At 41.4% G+C, this 21,307-nt stretch overlaps 1 protein-coding gene across 1 annotated transcript in view; it reads left to right on the top strand.

Annotated features, from left to right (window-relative positions):
- Positions 1-21,307, top strand: part of Col28a1 (collagen type XXVIII alpha 1 chain) — a 169,614-nt gene that overhangs the window by 78,979 nt on the left and 69,328 nt on the right. Inside the window, 9 exon segments of the mRNA XM_042054567.1 lie at positions 967-1,035; positions 1,575-1,643; positions 5,690-5,758; positions 6,190-6,226; positions 6,229-6,256; positions 12,309-12,431; positions 16,061-16,115; positions 18,567-18,635; positions 20,650-20,718. Coding sequence (XP_041910501.1) covers positions 967-1,035; positions 1,575-1,643; positions 5,690-5,758; positions 6,190-6,226; positions 6,229-6,256; positions 12,309-12,431; positions 16,061-16,115; positions 18,567-18,635; positions 20,650-20,718 — 588 coding nt within the window.

Genomic DNA, 21,307 nt, shown 5'->3' with positions numbered 1-21,307 from the left:
GCCAGACTCTTACCTGTGCATTAGTGTTTGGGAAACACTGGTCTAGATTCCGATGAGACATAGGAATTACGGTTTGCTCCTCAAGTCTCTGGGACCTAATATTAGATACAATAGAGGCAGGAGAGATAGACAGAGTGGGACTGGGAGGCAGAAGGTAGTGAGAGAGAGAAAGATGTTTCAATTTTCTATTCAACTTTTAAATAAAATATATAAGATCTGCCTCAGAAAAAGGATGTGTATACTGGACAATGGAATAGTGATACAACACGGGCTATGAGAATAAAAGCGACCAAGGAGAAGGTTTATACATTAGCTGAATGCTGGAAAATTTGTGCTGAAGACTATTTCTATAATTGAATACAAGATTTTTCTGAGCTTCTTTGCATACAATATAAAACACAGACACCACGGATTCTTCCATCTTTATTGGCCAGTAAAAAGCTACCCAAGAGATAAAAAATTCCTACTATTCAGAAATTAATTGAACACAGTTATTTAAAGGCACTGAAAACTTTTATTATTATTATTATTATTATTATTACTACTACTACTACTACTACTACTACTACTACAAATTTTCACCTTCTCCCCTCCTCCCATTCCCTCCCCCTCCCCCACTACCCCTTCATCTCCCTCTCCTGTCCAAAGAGCAGTCAGGGTTCCCTGCCCTGTGGGAAGTCCAAGGTCCTCCCCTCTCCATCCAGGTCTAGGAAGGTGAGCATCCAAACAGACTAGGTTCCCACAAAGCCAGTACATGGAGTAGAATCAAAACCCAAGGCACTGAGAACTTACAGGCTAATAACTCTAGCAGTGGTTTGCAAAGGATGTTCCAGTCATTTTCATATTCACACTTCCAGAGACAGGGGTTTGAATGTTCTGAAATATGCAGACATTTGTTTGCTTTTCTTACTATAATTACATATGGTTTCTTTGCTTGAAATGTGACAGCTATTCTGGTTTTCTCAGGGAGAGCCGGGCATTATGGGCCCATTTGGAATGCCTGGAATATCAGTTCCTGGACCAGCTGGGCCTAAGGTATACATTCTTGGGACTCTTTAAAGTTGAAGGGGGAAATACATATATGTTTTTTATGTCAGTGATGATAGTTCTAGTGAGCTAGAAGTTTAGTTTGGGAAGATTTCCCAAGTGTGATTAATAGTCACAGATAAACAGACTAAAAGCCAGACTTCTCACCCTTGACATGCCATGTTTCCTGCTTCTTCTCTCGATAACTAGGCCTCAACACACATAGCAATGTTATCACATTTACAAGAGAATCTACTAAAATCTACAATTGAAAAGATGCACTCAGTTTTAAGAGAATTTGTAGGTAGGAATTCTTAATCTATATATGTGAGTCTAATTGTCATGTGTTATTTTAGTAGATTGTCCCAGACATCTGTAGAAATCTTTGCTGACAGGCTTATTAACTCTTCGTTTGAGTTTTTCAAATTTGCCCAAAGGATGAGACGGATAGATCAAGCTCCTTACACACAGGCAGTCTATTTTCACTGTGTACTTCTGCAGTTCTTCATGTAACCGAGAGCCTTGCCAATGTTATTTGAAATGAACAGGGGGATCGAGGAGGACCTGGAATGCCTGGTCTGAAAGGAGAACCAGGACTTTCTGTTAGAGGACCAAAGGTAAGGTTTATTTATGCTCCCTTTCTGTGTGTGGGAAGGTAGACTTATGGCTGGGACTGTAACTAGGTGGTAGAGTACTTGCTTAGCATGAAAGAGGCCCTTTGTTTGATCCCTGCACTGCAAAAGAAATGAATGAGGAGGAGAAGGAAGAGGAATGAAAGAAGGGGGAGTTGGAGCAGGAAAAAGGGAACTTGATCCCTAACACGTTAGCCAGCTTTCTGCCACCATAAATGAAATACGTGCATCATCAAGTTGTAAGTTTCTTTTGGTTTCATGGTTCAGTTTTCAGGCTGTGGACCTCTGTCCCTTTGGTCTGCGGTATGTACATCAAGGTGGAAATATGTGATAGAAGATTCTTGCACACCTCTTGGCAGTTAGTGAGCTAACAGAAATAAGAAAGGACTAGAGCGCCAATATCCTCTTAAAGGAAATGCTCCCAGTGACCTAATCCCTCCAGCTAGACCTGTAGGGCTCTACTAGTATCCATAGGGGTCACAGGCTGGAGACCAACCTTTGAACACATAGACCTTTGGGGGATGTTCAAGATCCAAATGATCCCACTTAATAGATTGATCGTTTATTTGTAAAGTTTCTCTGCTGATGAAATAAATGTCAAGAGGCTATGTCCTTTGCGGGGAAGAGAAAAGGAATAAGCAGCAGTTTTATTTTCACATACTTAAGGAACACTGGCTCTCATGGCAAAGTGTTGACTCGGCCATTGTCAGAAAACACTCTTTTCACGTCACCAGAGTCACAACTGCTTCCGTCTGCCCAAGACCGCAGGTTCCTGTCACGTAAAGCTTTCGGGAATAAGGTTTTTCTTAGAAGCCAGACAACCTCAGCCAGGTTGTTCATCCTGCTCCTGGGACCCTGGCTATGGAGCTGACTCAAGGAAACATGTCAAATTTCCCATGTGAAACTACAGATGTTATGTAGCACAAATTCTAGTTGGTTTAATAATGAAAACCCAAAATCAGATATAGGGGTTAGTGCTGAAGATCAGAGAAGCAGAGAGGCCAGCCACCAGAAAGTTCTTTTACCTCTGCCAATGATCAGAGTGAAGGACCCTGTCCTCACACTGCATCTCCAGACTCCATTTGTCCCCTCCAAACCCTTACAGACTATGCTGCCGCCCTGTCTCCTTTCACCTTATAATCCTCTTCCCCCCCCAGCCATATCTCCTGTCTCCACCTCCTTGGTACTGGGATTAAAGGCGTGGGATCCCAAGGGCTGGAATCACCTTTGTGTGAGCTCTGTTTCTTTTAGACAGATTCATCTTAGCGGGCCCAAGGTGGCCTTGAACTAACAGAATCCTGGGATTAAAGGTGTGAGCCACCACTTCCTAGCCTCTAGAGGCTTAGCTCTGCACTCCGATCTTCAGGCAAGCTTTATTTGTTAGAACATAAACAAAATATCATTTTCACGTTGTCTTGTTTAGTTATGTGTGTGGGACAGTTCCATGTTGCTTTGATAACTGATTGTTCATACTCCGTGCTTTATGCTGGTTATCTGTCCTTACTCCTGCTTTTCCATGACAATGTGCAGCTATAGTAAGCCTCACTTCCAATCTGCTGATAATTATGGGGCACTGCAAATGATGATACTTAAAGATTCTTACCCCTTCAGCTGTGTTCTCCCCTAGTGGGCTCCAGGGGTGTTCTTGGTGGTATCTATTCCTAGTATAGTCATGTTCACACTTTTTAGGGTCATAAGCTCCTTTAAATGTCTGATATAAGGTTGGCACATTATTTGATTTTACATGCTACTCAGGGACTCTCAGGGCCTGCCCTAATACCCATTTCAAATCAGCTTTGTGCTGATTTCCGTTGAATGAGAGACAGGTCAATGTGAATTGCTTCTGTAGGACATTTTCTTGAATTAAGTGAAGAAAGGCAAAATAGCAAAAAGTCACTATTTATAAAATTATTATGAGGTGTCCCCAATAAACTATGTCCCTAGTCTGACCCAAGACCCTTCCTAGATTCATTGCCTTGCTCCTGGCTGTGATCAAATACCCGAGAAAAGCAATTTAAGGTCAGAAAGGTTCCATTTGGCTCATGATGTAGGAAGCAGAGTTTCATTCATGGTGAAGGAAATCATGGTGGCAAGAATTGTTCACATCTTGTCCAATCAGGCAGCAGAGAAAGGAGAATACTGGTGGTCAGTGGAGCCTTTTCCTTTCCCCCCTTTTATTAACTCCAGACCCCAGTCTAGGGGATGGTGCCAATCCACATTTAGAAGGGTCATTCTTCCTCAGGCAGACTCTCTGGAAACTCCCCAAAGACAAAAGCATAAGCCTGTCTCCCTGTGATTCCAAATCCTGTCAAAGTGGCAACTATACAGTGAGGCTAGGAGTAACAAAGTTACCATACTTCCCCAGGAGAGAAGACAAAGACCTGTAGGAGAAAATGTGGGCCATGGGTGTGTCTGTACTTCCCTCTGCTGAGTGGCCAGCCGCTAGGGGCTAATCGCTTCCAGCTGCTGGTAATATATCACTGGCTTAGAGTACAGAAATAAAAACCAAAAGTAAAACTGGATATTTTTTCTTTTAAGCATAACCAGGGAGCATTTAATATTTTATTTATTTTACTTGTTTCATTGGTCCTTCTCCTGTTCATAGCGTGGGTAGAGATGGCGCCTTATTTGGGAAAAAGTCTCATACAGGAATGGCCAGAATTATGTTAAATGTAGCCAGAATGGCTTAGCAAGCTGATTCTGGCAGTGATCATCTCCTGTTTGAATGTACCTTGATCTTGCTCCCTATTACACTACGACTTTAAGAAATTATCTTGAGTTTGTGCTGGTGGCAAACAGTGCACTGTTTTTCATAAGTGGTCAAAATAGTCTCTAAAGGTGACCCTTTAGAGGCTGGCCACGTACACCCCAGACTCTTGGATCGACAGAAAGACAACTGCTGGCAATTCATGGCTTTCAAACTAAATTTAACTTCCTTGGTGCTTAAACGTGCTTAAAAAGCCTGCAGCTTTTAGCCTTCCCGAGTCGTCACTCCTTCCTTGTCAGGAGTTAGTCTCAGTGGAGAGCTGGACTGAGGGGCAACTTTTGGGTTGGGATAATCACAATTTGATCTCAGAATGTGCTTGTGTGTAAAGGAAACAATTTGAAAGTATTATTGCATTTCTATTCATGACAAACAAAGTTGACCTGTTACTAGAGTTTCCTCCATTGTAAGATAATAATAAAAAAAACAACCTAAAGCATAGACAGCTTTTTATCAAGCAAGAGATGGGCACAAGGCTGTTAGCATTCACAGTAGAAAGTGCTGTGGTGTACTGCAAAGACACTGTTTTAAATACAGGTCTGTGAACTTATGCACCTTCTAAAAGATTCTTCAAGTCCTTCTCGTGTTCCTCTTCTCCCATTTTACTCTACTCAAAATGTTTTGGAATTTTATTTGTAAAATAAAATTGCAGGATGCTGCTGTCAAAAGGACGATAACATCTCTCCCTGGCCTCTGTATAGGAGTGGAGGGCTGCCAGTTAAAGTCACAGTGCCGAGGTTAGCAGCAAATAGTCAGGGCCCGCTCTGTAACTCAGCCTGTTTGAATCTCCATTTGGGTGACTCAGTGTTCTGTTATTTTGGTATACAGGGGAAGACAGTAGACATAACCCAGTCTGGTAGGCTCTTTGTAATTGACAGTCTACAGTAAATCAGTTATGTATTCTTTTTTAACACCCCAACACAGTACTTCCTAAATTTTCTCATGTTTATATTTCTCCCTGATTTGAGATAAACTGTTTGTAGAATTTTTGAATTAAAATATTAACAAAAACTGTTTTCCAATTCCCATGATCCATGTTTCCTATAGAAGACTTTGTAATGGTTCATATATATTCCTTACTTTCACACCACATACCCAATGTCTCAATGAATGGGACTTTTGAGGAGATAAGGGACTGGTAATGTGGCAGATATTTCCAAGTTTTCCTTTGCCGTCAAATCCATCTTTGATTGAATTCTTGTTTAGCGTAAGTTCTACTAGATGTTTCATGCTTTGGTACCATGATTCGGTATTGGCATTTTTGCAGGGTGCCCAGGGTCCTCGAGGACCAGTGGGAGCTCCAGGACTAAAAGGCGATGGTTATCCTGGCGTGGCTGTAAGTGTGGTTGTGCCTTCTTCTTCATAAGGATCATTTAAAATTTATGCATATCAAATATACATTAGGCTATAGTATGATAATGTGATATATATATATATATATATATATAGTGTGTGTGTGTGTGTGTGTGTGTGTGTGTGTGTAATGACCAAATTTGGCTTAATTGGCATCTTTGCTTCCTTAAGCATTTATAATTTCTTTGTATTGAGAACCTTTGAACTCTATAAGCTACACAGCCAGCTGTAGCAGTGATGAAACCTTTCTTCCCTCCATGCCACCCTCTGTGCCCCTCCCTCCCTTTCTCCTTTCCCCCTCCCTCCTTCCCTTATTCTTTTTCTCTCTGCCTCCCTTCCTTTCTTCCTCCCTCCCTCCACTTTTCTGAGCATGCTACAAGGATGCTTATTCCCTCTCATAATGTGTCACCTCAGGGACCTCGAGGAATGCCAGGACCCCCTGGACCAATGGGCTGCGTGGTGTAGGAGACACTGGAGCAAGGTAGATTTTCAAGTAGGGCAACAATATCAGTTCTAAAAAAGTACTTACAGGGAACCTTGGTAAGTGTGATTAATTTTTAATCTGACACAATAGGAGAATAGTGATATATAGAATTATTAATGAGTTATTCACCCTTACCCATGGATTTCCTGGAAAACATGCCCATAAATATGTTGATTGACTTCTTCTTCTGTACCTGGTCTGGGCTATCTCAGAGCCCTCATCTCTCCTTCCATCCTGCTCTTTCCCTAACTTCTTCATCCTGTGCCACAGCTTTCTGTCCTATCTTTATGATAATGACATCCAAGTCTCAAGCCTTCATTCCTTACGCTTCTTCTCATGTATCTAATTTTTTACACAGATCTTCTTTCAATTTCTTATAAAGGTCTTTAACCTAATATGCAAACCAGAACCTCTAATTCTGACCCTGTGTTTTTGTAAAGGGCAGTGCTGTACATCCCAAGAAGACTAAGTTCTTAGTCTTCCTTGGTCCTTTCCTGGCCATGGCTCTCCTTCCCTTGGCTTCATTCTGCCAGCTTCACATTCAGAAAGCACCTGCTGTCTGGATTGTTTCCTTCTGCAGCTTCCTTCAGACAAACCGCCAACATGCCTAGGTACCAAGATGGCCTCTCCCCTGAGCTTGACCCTTCCAGATCTGCCCTCCTAAATGAGAGTAAATTCTGTTCTTCTTAGAAGTTCTCTGGTGGCTTCTCTGGTCTTGGAGTGAAGCTCAGCAACCTCTCCCAGCCTTGGAGGCAGTTATGACCTGACATGTCTTCTGCCTGTTTTCCCTTTCCCTGACATCCAGTCACACTGGGCTGCTATCCTTGCAACTCTCTCATGCTTTCAGGGTCATGGCCAGATCTCAAGGCCTCAGCTAATGTTTTCCCCCAGGTTCCCCTTACAAAACATCACCACCTCCCTTTGACATGTGTTTCATGTGTAGACTGGATCACTCTCTGGGTGCTTATTTATTATTACTGGTGCTCTGTAGGTTCCATGAGATGTAAGTTTTCTTGTAGGCATCTTCTTTGTAGTCTCTGCTAACCTCTTGACTCCAGAATTAAGTGTTATCACTCAGCTATAAAGTCTATTGAGTGAATGGGAAGTGGATGAATAATCAGGGCTTTTAAGGAGAGAAGTTTGTTTTTGACTACTCAGCTATTCACTTAGCTCTCTCATGCTTCTAGGTCACTGCAGAAAGATGGTATGTGTGTTTAATGCTAACTGTTACCTTTCTCATTGTTTCTGCTGCAGTAATTAGTAGTGAGAACGCTTCTGTACTCCCCTATGGTGCAGTGGGTGCTCATAATTCATTCCCCTATGATGCAGTGGGTGCTTATGGATCACTCCCCTATGGTGCAGTGAGTGGTCATGGATCACTCCCCTATGATGCAGTGAGTGGTCATGGATCACTCCCCTATGGTGCAGTGGGTCCTTATAGACCACTCCCCTATGGTGCAGTGGGTGCTTATGGATAACTCCCCTATGGTGCAGCAGATGCTCTTTTCTCCTGCCAGACCCAAGGAAAACAAAAGATTAAAAGCCCTTGGCAATAATAAGCATCTGTAAGAGCTATTTTCACATCTGTGCCAGATGGAATTCTTGGGGTAACTGTGAGAATCCCAGTGATAGGTATTGCTGAAAGTGCCCCCAAAATGCTATATGTAGAACTTGAGATGATCTAATGATCAAAGTTGAGGTTGTTTGAATCTGATCCTTGAAGAAGTTCTAATGTTGTCAACAAACCACACTGTATTCAGATATTAAGTCATTATTTTCTTTAACACATAGAATCTATCAAAACATTAAAATTTAATAAAATAGAAAAATTCAGTATATAAGTATTACTTTCTGCTCCAAGTGAAACATTGGTAAACTCTTTTGTTATTATACTAAATATTTCCCTACAGGAAGCAGAAGCTTATTTCTGTTTAAAATAAGATATGAAATAAAATATGTTAGATCTATACTTGGCTGTGTTTATGTTTCAATGGAAACATATGGCCATTGATATTTTCAAAGAGTAGCTGGTTATGAATATTTATAAAAGTATTATTATATTAAGTTATTATGTTACTGCTTCATTTTTAGTATTAATAGCTACACAGATAAAGAACATTTGAAATTTAATCCTTGTGAATATTCTCTGTCAGATTACTTAATATACTGACTAAGGTATTTTCTGAATGATTTTGTATATTACAATACTGCAAAAATCTCTACTACTTTCACATTTTTAATTATTTTTGGCAAAAATACTAACAAAAGTATTCTTACTTGCAAAATTTTATCTTACCTTTTTGATTTTAGAAGTAGCAAATGTGTTTCCAGAAGGCATACTGTGAGCAAAACTCATCTTGGCCTCCAACTTACTTCCAGCAGTAGAGGGTGAAGGGGGAGAACACCGGAATCTGCCTGTTTCTGTTCATCCTTCCTCTGAGCTGCCTTTTGCCCTATCTGCTTTGCCTTCTGTTTCTTCCTGTGCAGAGTGTGTCAGCCACGGGAACGCCAGCTCAGAAGGAGATATTATGAGCATGAGTTCGTGTTGGAATCAAAGAAACTTTTAATCATAGATTTGAAAATAAAGACAATTCTGGAAGCAGACACTAGCTTTTAAATTATGTTCAAAATCATCTCTCCTTTTGCATAGAGGCCCTAAGTCTCATCTGGCCTTCCCTTCTGGAGAAGACTGTGAAAGCGTACATATTCAGAAATACATACACAGACATAAATGAGGAAAGTAAGGGAGATATTTGGAAAAAGTCGACTTTAAGTTAACTTCATCCTCCCAATAAAGTAGAGATCAAATCAGCAAAATTGTCAGTAAGGCAACAGAAGTCTAGTACCCAAATATATATGACAAATCTTTCTGTTACTTTGCATTAAAATATCAGATAATCTAGAGGTATAAGTATCTAGAGGGGTATGTGTGTGTGTGCGCGTGTCCATCCACATTTATATCCTGATATATGTTTTTCATTTAAACTCTGTGTAGTCACCTTAAAGCCTTGGCCTTAAGGCATGAACTTGCAAAACAAATGTGTTTGGAAATGAGGAAACTATTAAGGTTGATGATTAATTTATGATGGTTTATGTGATATTTAGTTAAGGTCACATATGTTTAGCATATGACACAAACATTAGAATCAAAGCTTCTATGTTCAAACATATTAAAAACCAATGCCAGACATCTAGCACCTTGTGGAAACTCTGCTTTCCCCTAGTGAAAAATGTTTATAGACCATCAAATTTTGCCAAGAATTTCTGAGTTATTTCAAAATTCTTATAAACATTTTCAAGGACAGCAGCAGATGTAGGTTTGGAGGTCTACCTGTGAACACACTAGGAAAGATCCAGAGCACTGGTCTCTTTCTAGGGGAAAGAGCTCATTTTGTGTCCTGATGTCTCAACCCACTCTATTGGAAGTCGTCCTCAGAGACCCAGCCCAATTCTGCCTGTATCCCTCCACTGAACCCTGGAAATAAAGGGAATCCCTGTGATTTGAAGACAGTTTTGAGGTGCTCTCAGATTCCATTTAAGGGCTGCAACTAAGTCATTGCTCTTAAGTCTTTACCTGAAAAGTCAGGAGATGAGAGAGAACTGATCCTCAGATAAGTCCCCGTCTTGGAGTTTGATTCTGGCTTTATTGAAATAAAATACTGGGATGGCTCTCTTCCGAGCCTCCTCAGGGGGCAAATTCATCTTGCTTGGTCCTCTTGCTCTGTTAGTGTCAAGAAAAGTCAGGGGCTCATCCAAACCTGTGGAATGGTTTCATATAGACCAATCCTTCAAGCTAACCTGGATTTAGGGGCATTCCAAGGGCTACTTAACTATCAAGTAGTTGAAAGAACATATGTGGACAGAGGGAATATTGGGTTATTATTGTTTTTTGAATTATGATAATTAGTATTTATTACCTAAATATTCCTAAAATATTGCATATTAAACATTTTAAAATGACCAGAGTTTGAACAACTTGCCTCTTTACAATGTAAACATACTATAGCATGTATGTTTTGTGTTTGGGAGGGAAGCTATGAATCCGATGAGTGACAGGTTGAATGGAGGAATAAGTTAGAGGAGACAGAATGACTGCCCAGACCCCGGTGCTGCGTCTCCAGTGCTGTCCGTCCTCTAATCACCTTGTGCTGTTTTGCATGCAATTTGGTTGCTCTTCTTCTATTCTAAGTTTCCATCATGAAAACCCAGATTGTGTAAACTGTAAAGATAAGCACAAACACAACCCAAAAAGTGTTGAACATTGCCCCCAAACTTTAAATATTAAGTATTGTAAATACATCCTTTGCTTGACAAAAGTGGCCCATAGTAATAAATTAAAATGCAAGTCTATGTGAAATTCCACTGAGTATCATTATTCTAAAAATGTTCCCAGAGTCTGAATTGCTTCTCTGTTCTCTGCAATGGCTCACATATGTGCATGCTACCAGCAAGTCTTGGCAGAATAGAAGGCCAATTCACACAGAGATGCATTAGGAATCTGGGGCTTCCATCGGCAGATGTGGCCTGGACAAGGAACTCCACTATGAACGGCCCAGACAAGAAGGGCCAGTCAAGGATGTAGGATTTGGGATACTAATATTAAGAATTCAGGATTCCAAAGCAGACTAAAACCCACTTCTCCCTAGTAATTGCCAAATCAGAGGAGGCAGGGAAGTGGGGGTGAATCTGGGATGGCTTGGGGATATATATGGTCAAAACACACTGTCATGAAATTTTCAAAGAATTAATAAGATTATATTTTAAAATGCTAAATAATGGGCCATAAGTTCACAACAGGAATAATTAAAGCCAGAAACAAGAAGTTTGAAGGGTAGGGAGTTTGACCCGAAGGTTTCTGAAAATGTCAGATTCAGGACCTGGGAAATTTGATGAGGCAATTTTTCAAGGCAGTTCCTTGAATTCTTGAAAGCTGAGCTGTTTCTGGCCGTGCACAGCTTTACATACTGCTTTCTTCTCTGCTTGCTGTTTTCTGGGGTTACATTCCTCTTCCCTGGCATGTTCACATCACTGCATCTCTGAAGACAAACACTAAACCCTGAACATTCACTACCCATGTTGCCTTCTAGACCTTTTGTGTTTTTAGGTTGTAGGAACTTCCTCTGATGAAGAGGTACAGTGAATATGTATAATGGGGGGCCTCTTCTTCCCCTCTTAGGGCCAATATTGCTATCCTTGTTTGCATAATTTTGAACTCTACTGACTAAGAAAGACTTTCCCTTTTCAGGGAGATTCTTAGCACCGGAAAATCGTATGCTCAGTTTCAATGAGCTGATTTTGAGAAAAGGAAGAAATTACCAACAAATCTCAAAGTTCTACAGCAAGCATTAAAGTTAGCAGGAACTAAGGGATCAAGTGCTTGAAGGTGGATATGAATTTTAGAGAAGTTGAAATTTAAAGCCCGGAAGACAGCAAGAAGGAAATGTGATAGCAATTTGAAAAGCTGTGCTTTCTAGATCTTTTGAATTGTTTCTGTATTCTCACGGTGATCACACTGGTAACTGTCACTGTTTCCATGGCTGCATACTGGCCATCGCTGAGAAGTGACAGAGGGATATGACATCATTAGTCAACCAATCATTCCATGACCCCTATCTAGGTGTCTGAACAAAGCCTCCAAAATTTCCACGGACACTCTGACAACACGCGAGTTAGGTACTCATGAGTTACTAGCCCACGGCGTCTGCTGATATCATTCATAGTGCTATGTTCATGGAAGCTGAAGACATCATAGTTATGGCTTAATTTTATTTAGGACCCAGAAAGAGAGAAATATTAAACAGATGCTAATCATTGCTTTGACTTCCCCCTTATTTTAAAATTCAGCGTTCCTTGGCGTTATCATTTAGGGACCTTCAGAGTGTCATTCCTTAAATAATTCTTTCTTTCCTGACAAATGGCATAACTTTGTTCTTTATGGTTGAAAGAAATTCCATTTTGTATTTATGCCACCCTTTGTAAGGAAAGCAAAGATGTTCTCCCATTCTGTAGGGAGATTTTCCTATTTCCAATTGTTCCCTTTGCTGTGCAGGAGCTTTGTGGTGTCACGAAGCCCCATTCGTCAGTTGCTGGTGTCATCTCCCGAGCAGCTAGACATTCAGAAAATGTTTGCTTATGGTTACATCATGAAGTCTACTTCTCCTCCTCTAATAGTGTGAATAATTCTTAAGACTGATGTTTCCCACAGTGAATTCAATTTAGTTTTTGATATTCTCCAACTCGAAAAGTATGAGATCACTAGATGAACAACTGTAAGTTGCTGTTATAGACCTCTCAAAAATGGCAGGGCCTTCATCGGCATAAGCAAAGGAAGAGGAGGTCAGTAAAGCCTTATTAATGTGCATGTGCGTGTAAAGTCAGTCTAGCAGGTTAATTATTGTCTAAAATATTTTACCTAAGTCTTATAAAATACAGGAGGCACAGCAGTGTGCCAATGTTCATCACTGCTCTCTCAGAACCTTTGCTGTTTGTCAGCTCCATGACCTCAGCAGGACATTTAATCCCCCTGAGACTTAGGGTCCTCATCCGTGATCTATATGACATCTGCTTTACAGGGTCACCCTGACAGATGCATGAAGCGATGCAGTTCAGACATTTAACATGACAACGTTCTAATTAGCAGGCATCGCAGCGTGTTACCACTCCACCAAGTCAAGTACACTGACACTGTAGGCTGGGTGAGAAGAGGCACAGAGGACTCTCTAGATAAGTGATCTGAGGTTAGATCCCTGCACAGTTTGGGGTACAGGTGATCTGGGGTTAGATCCCTGCAAAGTGGTTGGGGTAGAGGTGATCTGGGATTAGATCACTGAAAAATTTGGGATAAACCACAAAATCAAGGAATGGCAATAAAGGGAGGGATGATAAAAAGAAAGCCTTAGCCAGCTGGGTATTTGTACAGGTGTGTGGAGCTTTTATAACCCAGGAAGAATTTTTATAACTCAGGATATTTTGCTTACTTTTATATGACTAGCTTGATGCAGGAAAAGGGCTTTCACAGCCACAGAGCTATGGTCTCTGCATTAAATAGCAGCCGGAGGAAGGCTCTGGAGACGGTGGCCCTTTTATATCTGGTTTTAGCAGACTTTAAATGGGAGAGGGGCTCTGGGAGTCACACCTGGCTCTGAATTTCACCAAGCTGCATAGGTTTGGACATTGTCATAAGTCTTCTGAAGCCTCAGTTTCCTTATTTATCAAATGGAATAAGCTGATGTTCGTAACATTACCAAGATAGTGTCTGAAATTACTTGCTGCATGATAAACTTCATAAATGTTCATTATTATTCATAATGATATTTATATTCTAAGCCACAGCAAAAATTTGCTGATGAGAGAAAAAAAGTACATTTGGGAGTAGCTGGTGATTCTCCTTTCCTTTCTTCTGTAAAAAAGTAAAAGTCTATGTCCAGCCTAAGAACTCACCTGTTTTTAAAGGAGTCAAAATTAACCTCTCTGCAAGGTTATGGTGGCTAAAACCCTTGCTAGCTCCTTCTCAGGAACAAGTGTGTATCACTCCTAAACATGGCCATTTCCAGTGACAATGACAGAGAGCTCCCCCACCTAGCATCCCTTCTGTGGGCAATGAGAAGGGGAGGCATCTGAACACTTGTGTTCTGGAGGGAGTCAAGGCAGATAACTGTAGGAATTGGACAAAGCTTGTGGTGTGGTTACAAATAGAAACCCCAGAATTTGCTATTTTGTTCCTTGTCTCCTAGTACAAGGGCTCCCTCTGCAGGCTCCAACACCCTCCAACATTACATGGCCAATTAAATTTATTATTAGAGAATGGTACTCTATCTTCAGACAATACGCCTACTCCTAGAAAATGCCATAGGTAGACACACGTGCTTAGGTCCCATTTCTGCACTATGAAAGAAGCAGTGGTGTTGAGTGACAACATGAGACTCATACAATCCTCTGTCTTCCATGCCCCAGATGTCAAGGCTTGCAGGGGACTCTTGGCCCAAGGGACAAGAGACATGACACATTTAAGATATATTTTCTCTATTATCATGGTGAAATGTTATATCTCTCTATTTGTAACTCATAGGATTCCTGATATTTTTGTTTATAAAAAGTATACTGCAACATATGTACATGTTCCTTTTTTAATTTCATGCATTGGAGTTTTGCCTGTATGTATGTCTGTGAGAGGGTGTCAGACCTCCTGGAACTGGTTATGAACTGCCATGTGGGTGCTGGGAATTGAACTCGGGTCCTCTGGAAGAGTAGCCAGTGCTCTTAACTGTTCATCCATCTCTCCAGCCCCACACGTACATATTTTAACATGATCTGCAAAAGTTGAGAAGACACTTTTAACCAAAACCACAAGGAAAATACCATGCGTTAAGTAGTAGCTTGTCAATTCTTTTCTTTCAAAGAATGAGATTAAAAAAAGACTATGCCTTCATTTACAACTCTTTTAAAAATTATATGACATTTGGTACACACCAAGAACGCATGAAACATATGCAAATTCCGTCTGTGATGCTCACTATCTACCTGTGCACCTCTCCCCAGGGGCCATCATCTTTAAAAATTCATTTCAATTATCTATTCTTTTCCTACAACACTGCAACAATACTGACTCATGGCCAATGGTGAGATTTTTGTTGATATTGTTCGTGAATTTAAGCTAATGTTGTTGAAACCATTTATTGTAAGCATGAAAAAGTCACGTGACACAAGCTTTCGCATACTGCTTACAGCTCTATTATCAGTGTGCAGTCTGCACCGTCTCCATTGTGCTCCTACTTCTCTCTCCACTGCCCTTTTTCTGAAGAAAGCCCCAGACATCATCCACATCAAGATTTGCTATTTGTCTCTCAACTAAAAGAACTTCTTTTCAAAACATAGCTGTGGAACTACTATAAAACCTAAACACACCAACAATTCCTTACTGTAACACATATCTAGTGTTAAAATTTTCCAGTGTCCCTCATGGATTTTTTATGATTGTTTGTTCAAACAAGTTGGGTCTGTGTGATGCCCACACATTGCATTTGGTTTTGAGATCAGTTTATTCCTCCTCCGCCTGTCCTTGTACTTCCTTCAGGAGTTTGTTGTTTGTATCTGAGGCGTTTGCTGACCCTGTCTTTTATCCTTAGGGTTGTTGTTCATGTGTTTCTCTTCCTGTGTTTATAAACTGTCAGGCATAGCTATCTGTTTAGACTGGAGCCAGGTCCACACATCATTCGCGGGTCAGGTGGTGTGTTCCACAGAGGCGGCACAGGGGGTCCAGCCCCACATGACTAATCTGTCTACCATATCCTGGGATGACAGATGTGATGAGCAACCCAGGAAAGGAAGCCATCAATCACGTCTATTTGACAATGTATTTAGTGATTCCAAATAAAACTTATATAGCTATATTTCCTGCTGTTCCTTTTTGTCGAAGGATATTAAAACCCTAACAGATAAAAGTCCCATCTCTCTTAAGAAGCAGCAAAGAGGTAAACTGGCCAGATGTAGCTGGAGGCCCTCATACAATACAGACACTTCCTTTAGGGGTGTTTCAGAGGTTGTCAAGAAAGGACAGGTCATAGAAATGTGTCTGACACAGAGTATTCATGTTCTCTGCTTCCAGCTCTTTGTGTGAGACTGATCCTTAAAGCTGGGAGGAACTTGAAGTCACTCAGGGCTGGCAGTCAGTAGGAGAGAGGTGGTGAAGACACAGTTAGCACCCAGAGCCTCAAAAGCATGCTAGTACTAGGGGGGCAGAGATGGAGCTGTGTCATGTGGGCTTTTTCTGAGTAAACTTGAATGAATGGCTCCACATTCCAGGGAGAGCATGATGACAGAAATAAATTGTTGCGTTCTGGTGCAGTTTGGAGCCTCAGTGAGTTTAGCAGGGATCCAACTTTCGGAGTGTGAATGAAGAATTATTTACAGGATCTTGGGCAACTTGAGGATGGCTACACCACCGAAGAAAATATATCTTTCTCTCAGCAATCATGGCGAGGACTGTCCATAAATCCTTTGGAAAGATGGGCAGAAATGGGCCAGTAAAAAAAATGTAAGCTGTAAAATTACCCAAATTGTTTTAATTCTATCTTAACACATAATAGAAAGACAAAGATCTTGGGACGTATAGGTCCAATGCCTATAAAATAAAATAAAATAAAAGCAATAACTTAAAACAATTAAATTTCATATGTACGATGTCTTACCTGCATGTAAGTTCATGCACCATATGCTTGCCTGATACCTTCAGAGGCTGGGAGAGGGTGTCAGATCCCCTGGAGCAGAGTTGCAGACAGTTGTGAACTGCCATGTGCATGCTGTGTAGTGAGGGGCTGCGGGCTGCGATCCTGGCGCCATTCTGTAGTGTGGGGTGTGGGCAGGCCTGCATTTCATCCTGCCCGGCTCCCAGCCACCGGCTAGCTTATGCCCCGAAATAACATCACACAAATTGTATTCTTTTAAACACTGCCTGACCCATTAGTTTCAGCTTCTTACTCACATCTTGACTAACCCATATCTAATAATCTGTGTAACACCATGAATGGTGTCTTACCCGGAAAGATTCAGCATGTCTGACCTGGAAGCTAGCTTCATTGCATCTTTCTCCCTGAGGAGAAGCACGTCCATCTGCCCCAGAGAGGAGAGGCAGGGCAACTGTCTGAGCCATCTACCTCACTTCCTTTTTCCTGTTCTGTCTACTCCACCTATCTAAATTTTGCCCTATCAAAAAGCCAAGGCAGTTTGTTTATTAGCCAATGAGAATCCTCCATCAGTGCTGGGAACTAAACTTGGCTCCTTTGGAAGATCAACTTGTGCTCTTAATTGCTGAAATGTCCCTCTGGCCCCTCCTCTTTTTTATGTTCATAACTTTATAGAAGCATGTTTCTTCATAGAATTCCTCCTTTTGGGCACATGATCCAGTGAATTTTACAGTAAAGTTTAGTTTACAACTGTCTTCGCAGATTAGCTTTGGAACATTTCCTTACCCCATAGGAACCCTCATGCTTATTTATGATGAATTCATGTCCTAATTCTGGCCTCAGGCAACTACTGGGGTATTTCTGTTTCTATCTATATTTTTGACATTCAGTAATTGGAATCATACAGTCTGCCCATATCTATCATCAAAAGCAGTGCTTCTGAGCTGTGTTTATATTATAGCATAAATCCATAGTCTGTTTCTTGCAGGATTTTGTCTACTCATTCACCAGACAATGGGCATGGGGTTCTTTCTGGTTTTGAGCTCTTATGAATAATTCTGTCAAGGACTCACATTTGTGGGACTTTGGGTATAATGTGCTCTTCTTTTCCTGGAATTTATGCTTAGCAGTGAAATTACTGGTTGGGTGGTATGTACATGTTGGGCTTTTTGAGCAAGTGCCAAGGTTAGAGGGTTACTGCTTCTCCACCCCTCCTCAGCCCAGCCCGCGTGTGAGTACATGGGCAGACCTGCACAGCTTTGGCTGTTTCCTTGTTAGCTAAGGCAGGAGTGTAGTGAACTGGCATTTAGCAAGTGATCGCCCTGTGCTAGGCCTTGTGGATCACTCTCCCATTTTTCTCCTATCCGTATGAAGTGTAGATATCATTTTCCACAGACCTGGTGAATTTGCTGAAGTTCAGAAGAATTATTACAATGAGTCAGCCTGGCAATAGAGGATTGTCTGAGCATTAAATGCTATCAACCCTGAACATTCCTAACATTATCTTGGCATACAGAAATTGAGAGGATTTTATTTGTGTCTCCTTAACAATGCCATCTCAGGAAGATCTGACACCTGCTTTACAGCGTCAAACCTTGGGGAAACAGCAAGTTCTTTACAGAGTTTACCCTGTAATCATTACCACTCCTGTGGCCCAACTATCACAGAGTCAACCCCCAAGACAAGTAGCTTTATTTTAGTTGAAGAAATAGTAGGAGCCGCTCATTCAGGATAGTAGTGGCCATAGCTCTTCATGGCCACTTTTTTTTATCTTTGTATTTCCTCTACTCCTCTGTTTCAAAAAAGCAGTAATTACTTTTCCAAATTCTAGAGAAGCAAGTTCTAAAAGAAGCACACATTAACTCTGCAGAGGAGTTAATGAGCTGATTGATCTGAAATTAATCCTTTATCAGGAAAGCGTGCACACGTGATGAGAAGAAAGTGAAGTGAGCAGGGAATGTCAAAACAGCAACTGATTTAGGTGAAGTGGGCTCCGTCAATTTCTTAGAAAAATTCAAGGGACTTCAACATTTGTAAATTGGTCCTTAAAACGTATATTTAACATGGAAAGTTATGTGCTATAAGTGTTTTTAATTGGTAACTTGTCATTCGTTGTATCTTTGCAGGGAGAACAAGGGGTCAGAGGCCCTCCAGGTCCTTCTGGGCCTCGGGGCATTGGTAGCCAAGGACCGAAGGTGAGTCCTCAGGTCTCATGTGTGTGAGTAGCAGGTGCCTGCTGGGACATGGCTACTTGGAAAACCCTGAACAAGAAATGCTCTCAATTCAGAAACTTTGAGCACACCTTGGCCACAAATATTGAGTCAATAGCTTACTTTATGTAATGAGTGCCAGTCAAAGTCCTGGTGACTTCAGGCTTCCGTAGAAGGTGCGTGTGAAATATTTGTGTTTAGATATGGATACCATCCCCAAAGGGAGTCATTATATACAAACAAGAATTGCAAAATGTGTAACAACTCAATTATGAAACACTTGTCACCCCGAGCATTTCTGAGATGGGACAACCAAGCTTTAACACCAGCCCACTCAACAGCTCCTTTATATGAAGCCTTCATTTAGCCTTTTTTGGTTTATTGAGGAAATCTTCTTTATTCATGTCATGTGACTTGAAGTATCTTTAAAACATTTGCTTCCCTTACCAAATCAGAAAGTCAACATCTCTCAGTACAATTGTGAAGTGTTCTAAATATTTCCAGGTTTCTCAAGGCTATCTTGCCAGGAAGCAAATCCTAGCTGGCCATGTGGTATATACCGCTAGTCCCAGCACTTGAGAGGCAGAGGCAGGAGGATTGCTAATTCAAGGCCTGCCTGTGCTACATATCAAGCTTGAGTCCATCCTGAGCTACATATAGATAAGAAAAATATCACATCTTCATTTGGCCAGATGCTTTTTGCGTGGCCTTTTAGCAGATCACTGGCTAATGTATGTGCTATATAGTATATCTCCAGCCACTGTGTCAGAACTTGGAGCAAAGATCGAACAGCATGGTCCCCACAGAAGGCTGAGAGCGGCCTCTTTCCATGTCTCTTTCCTTTATCTCTATGTATCATTTGCTTATCTCCTCTAGCTTGGTACTTATCGATTCTTTAATTCTTCTAACCCAGTGTTTCTCACTGAGGGAGATTTGTCTTCCTCTCAGGAGCCACTATAGTGGGGGCACCTAAACTATCACAACTGAAGACATTTTGGGGTGTCTCATCTGAAGATGACACTGATACCTACTGGATAGAGTTCAGGAGTGCTGTTGAACGCCCCCTATGAACAGGACGACTCCCACAAATGGAGTTATCGCAATCAAAATCTTCATATTTTTGTGAATTCAAAACCGTATATCATTGTATTACAGGAACCTTTATGAAGAAAGTCATAAATATACTGACTTTTCTTTTTTCCTTTTTAACTGACTTTTCTTATAGGAAAAAAATTATTGTGTGAGTTTTGATCAATACCCCCTGACATGTGTGTGTATAAGCATATACATGCTTGTGTGTATGCAATCACACTGTGCTGTTGTGTGTGTATACACATATATATCTTTATGTATATACAAGAACACGTCTGCCAGTGTGTGTGCATGTGTGTGTGTGTGTGTGCATGTAGAAGCCAGCCTTAAATGTCATTCCTCAGAAACTGTCTACTTTGTGTCAGAGACAGAATCTTTCATTGGCCTTAACTCACCAAATTTTTGCCAGCTGTTGAGCCCCAGTTTTGAGATTACAAGTACCATGCCATGGTTTTTCATGGGGGTGCTTACACGACAGGCACTTTATGAACCGAGCCGTCTGCAAGCCCTTCCCCCCACTCTAACAGTATTCCCAGTGATCTGGCACTCCATATTAAAAGGGAGCAGCATGTTCTAGCCTGCATAGAATCTGGCCTCAGTGGCTTTTGAACTTGGTGTGGGCAGCCAGGAGTGGAGACATGTAGTGGAGACCAAGCAGAAGTCCCTGGCCTCAAGGAAGCTTCTCTTGCCTCTTTACCTATGCTTGGGCTATCCATAAAAGTTTGTTTGTAAGCAATTCAAGTAGCCTAAGAATGTTTAGAACAACATAGCCTTAAGTAAAATAGGAGCTATCTTACGGCAAGAGGATCCGAATAAGCTAAAGTAATAATGAAGCCAAGAGCAGTGGTATGTCCATTTCCCCCTCCCTAATCTTCCTATACTTTGTTGTAAATTTCTCTTTTCATAGGGTGACACTGGGCAGAAAGGCCTGCCTGGCCCTCCTGGTCCCCCTGGTCATGGATCACAAGGAATTAAAGTAAGTGAATCTGATTGTTCTGGAATCATCTCTCTAATCAGTAAGGTAATCAGGAGGAAAAACACGTGACTTCGTTAAAAATGCAGATTTAGTGAGTGTCACAGAACTGCACGCAGGATATAGAGACAACATCCAGAAGTGGGGAAATGGTGCAAATACAGTCTTTGTAAACACCAGCCACGACACACATTGTTTGGTGAAGTGTTGGACGGTTCAGTGATTTAAGAATCTTTGGAGTCTCGCCTAACAGTATGGTCTCCATGTTCCTAAAAGCTCTCTCACCTGCTTCATCTGAGGGCTCTCTTTACAGCCCTAGGGACAGGATATGGGGAGGTAGGGCATTAGGCTGGGGGTGTGAAGGCAGAGGGAGTGGGACTTGGGGGTTGGATTGGCAGAACTTGTGGTTGTAGTTTGCAATGGAAGCCTTAGGAGTGTCTGGGATAACATTGGTATCCTGGCATGGAGGGCTGAAACTCCAACTCCGTGGTAGAACTTGAGAACCTCCCAAACCATCCAGGTGCTTCTCCTGAGCAGCCAGAGTGGCCATTACTGCTTTTGGCCCCAGGTCTTTGCTACTGGAATTTATCTA

Source organism: Arvicola amphibius, chromosome 2, assembly GCF_903992535.2.
Source record: "Arvicola amphibius chromosome 2, mArvAmp1.2, whole genome shotgun sequence".
NCBI lineage: Eukaryota > Metazoa > Chordata > Mammalia > Rodentia > Cricetidae > Arvicola > Arvicola amphibius.
Note: the sequence above shows the minus strand (reverse complement) of the source record. Positions and strands in the feature narration are given on the sequence as shown.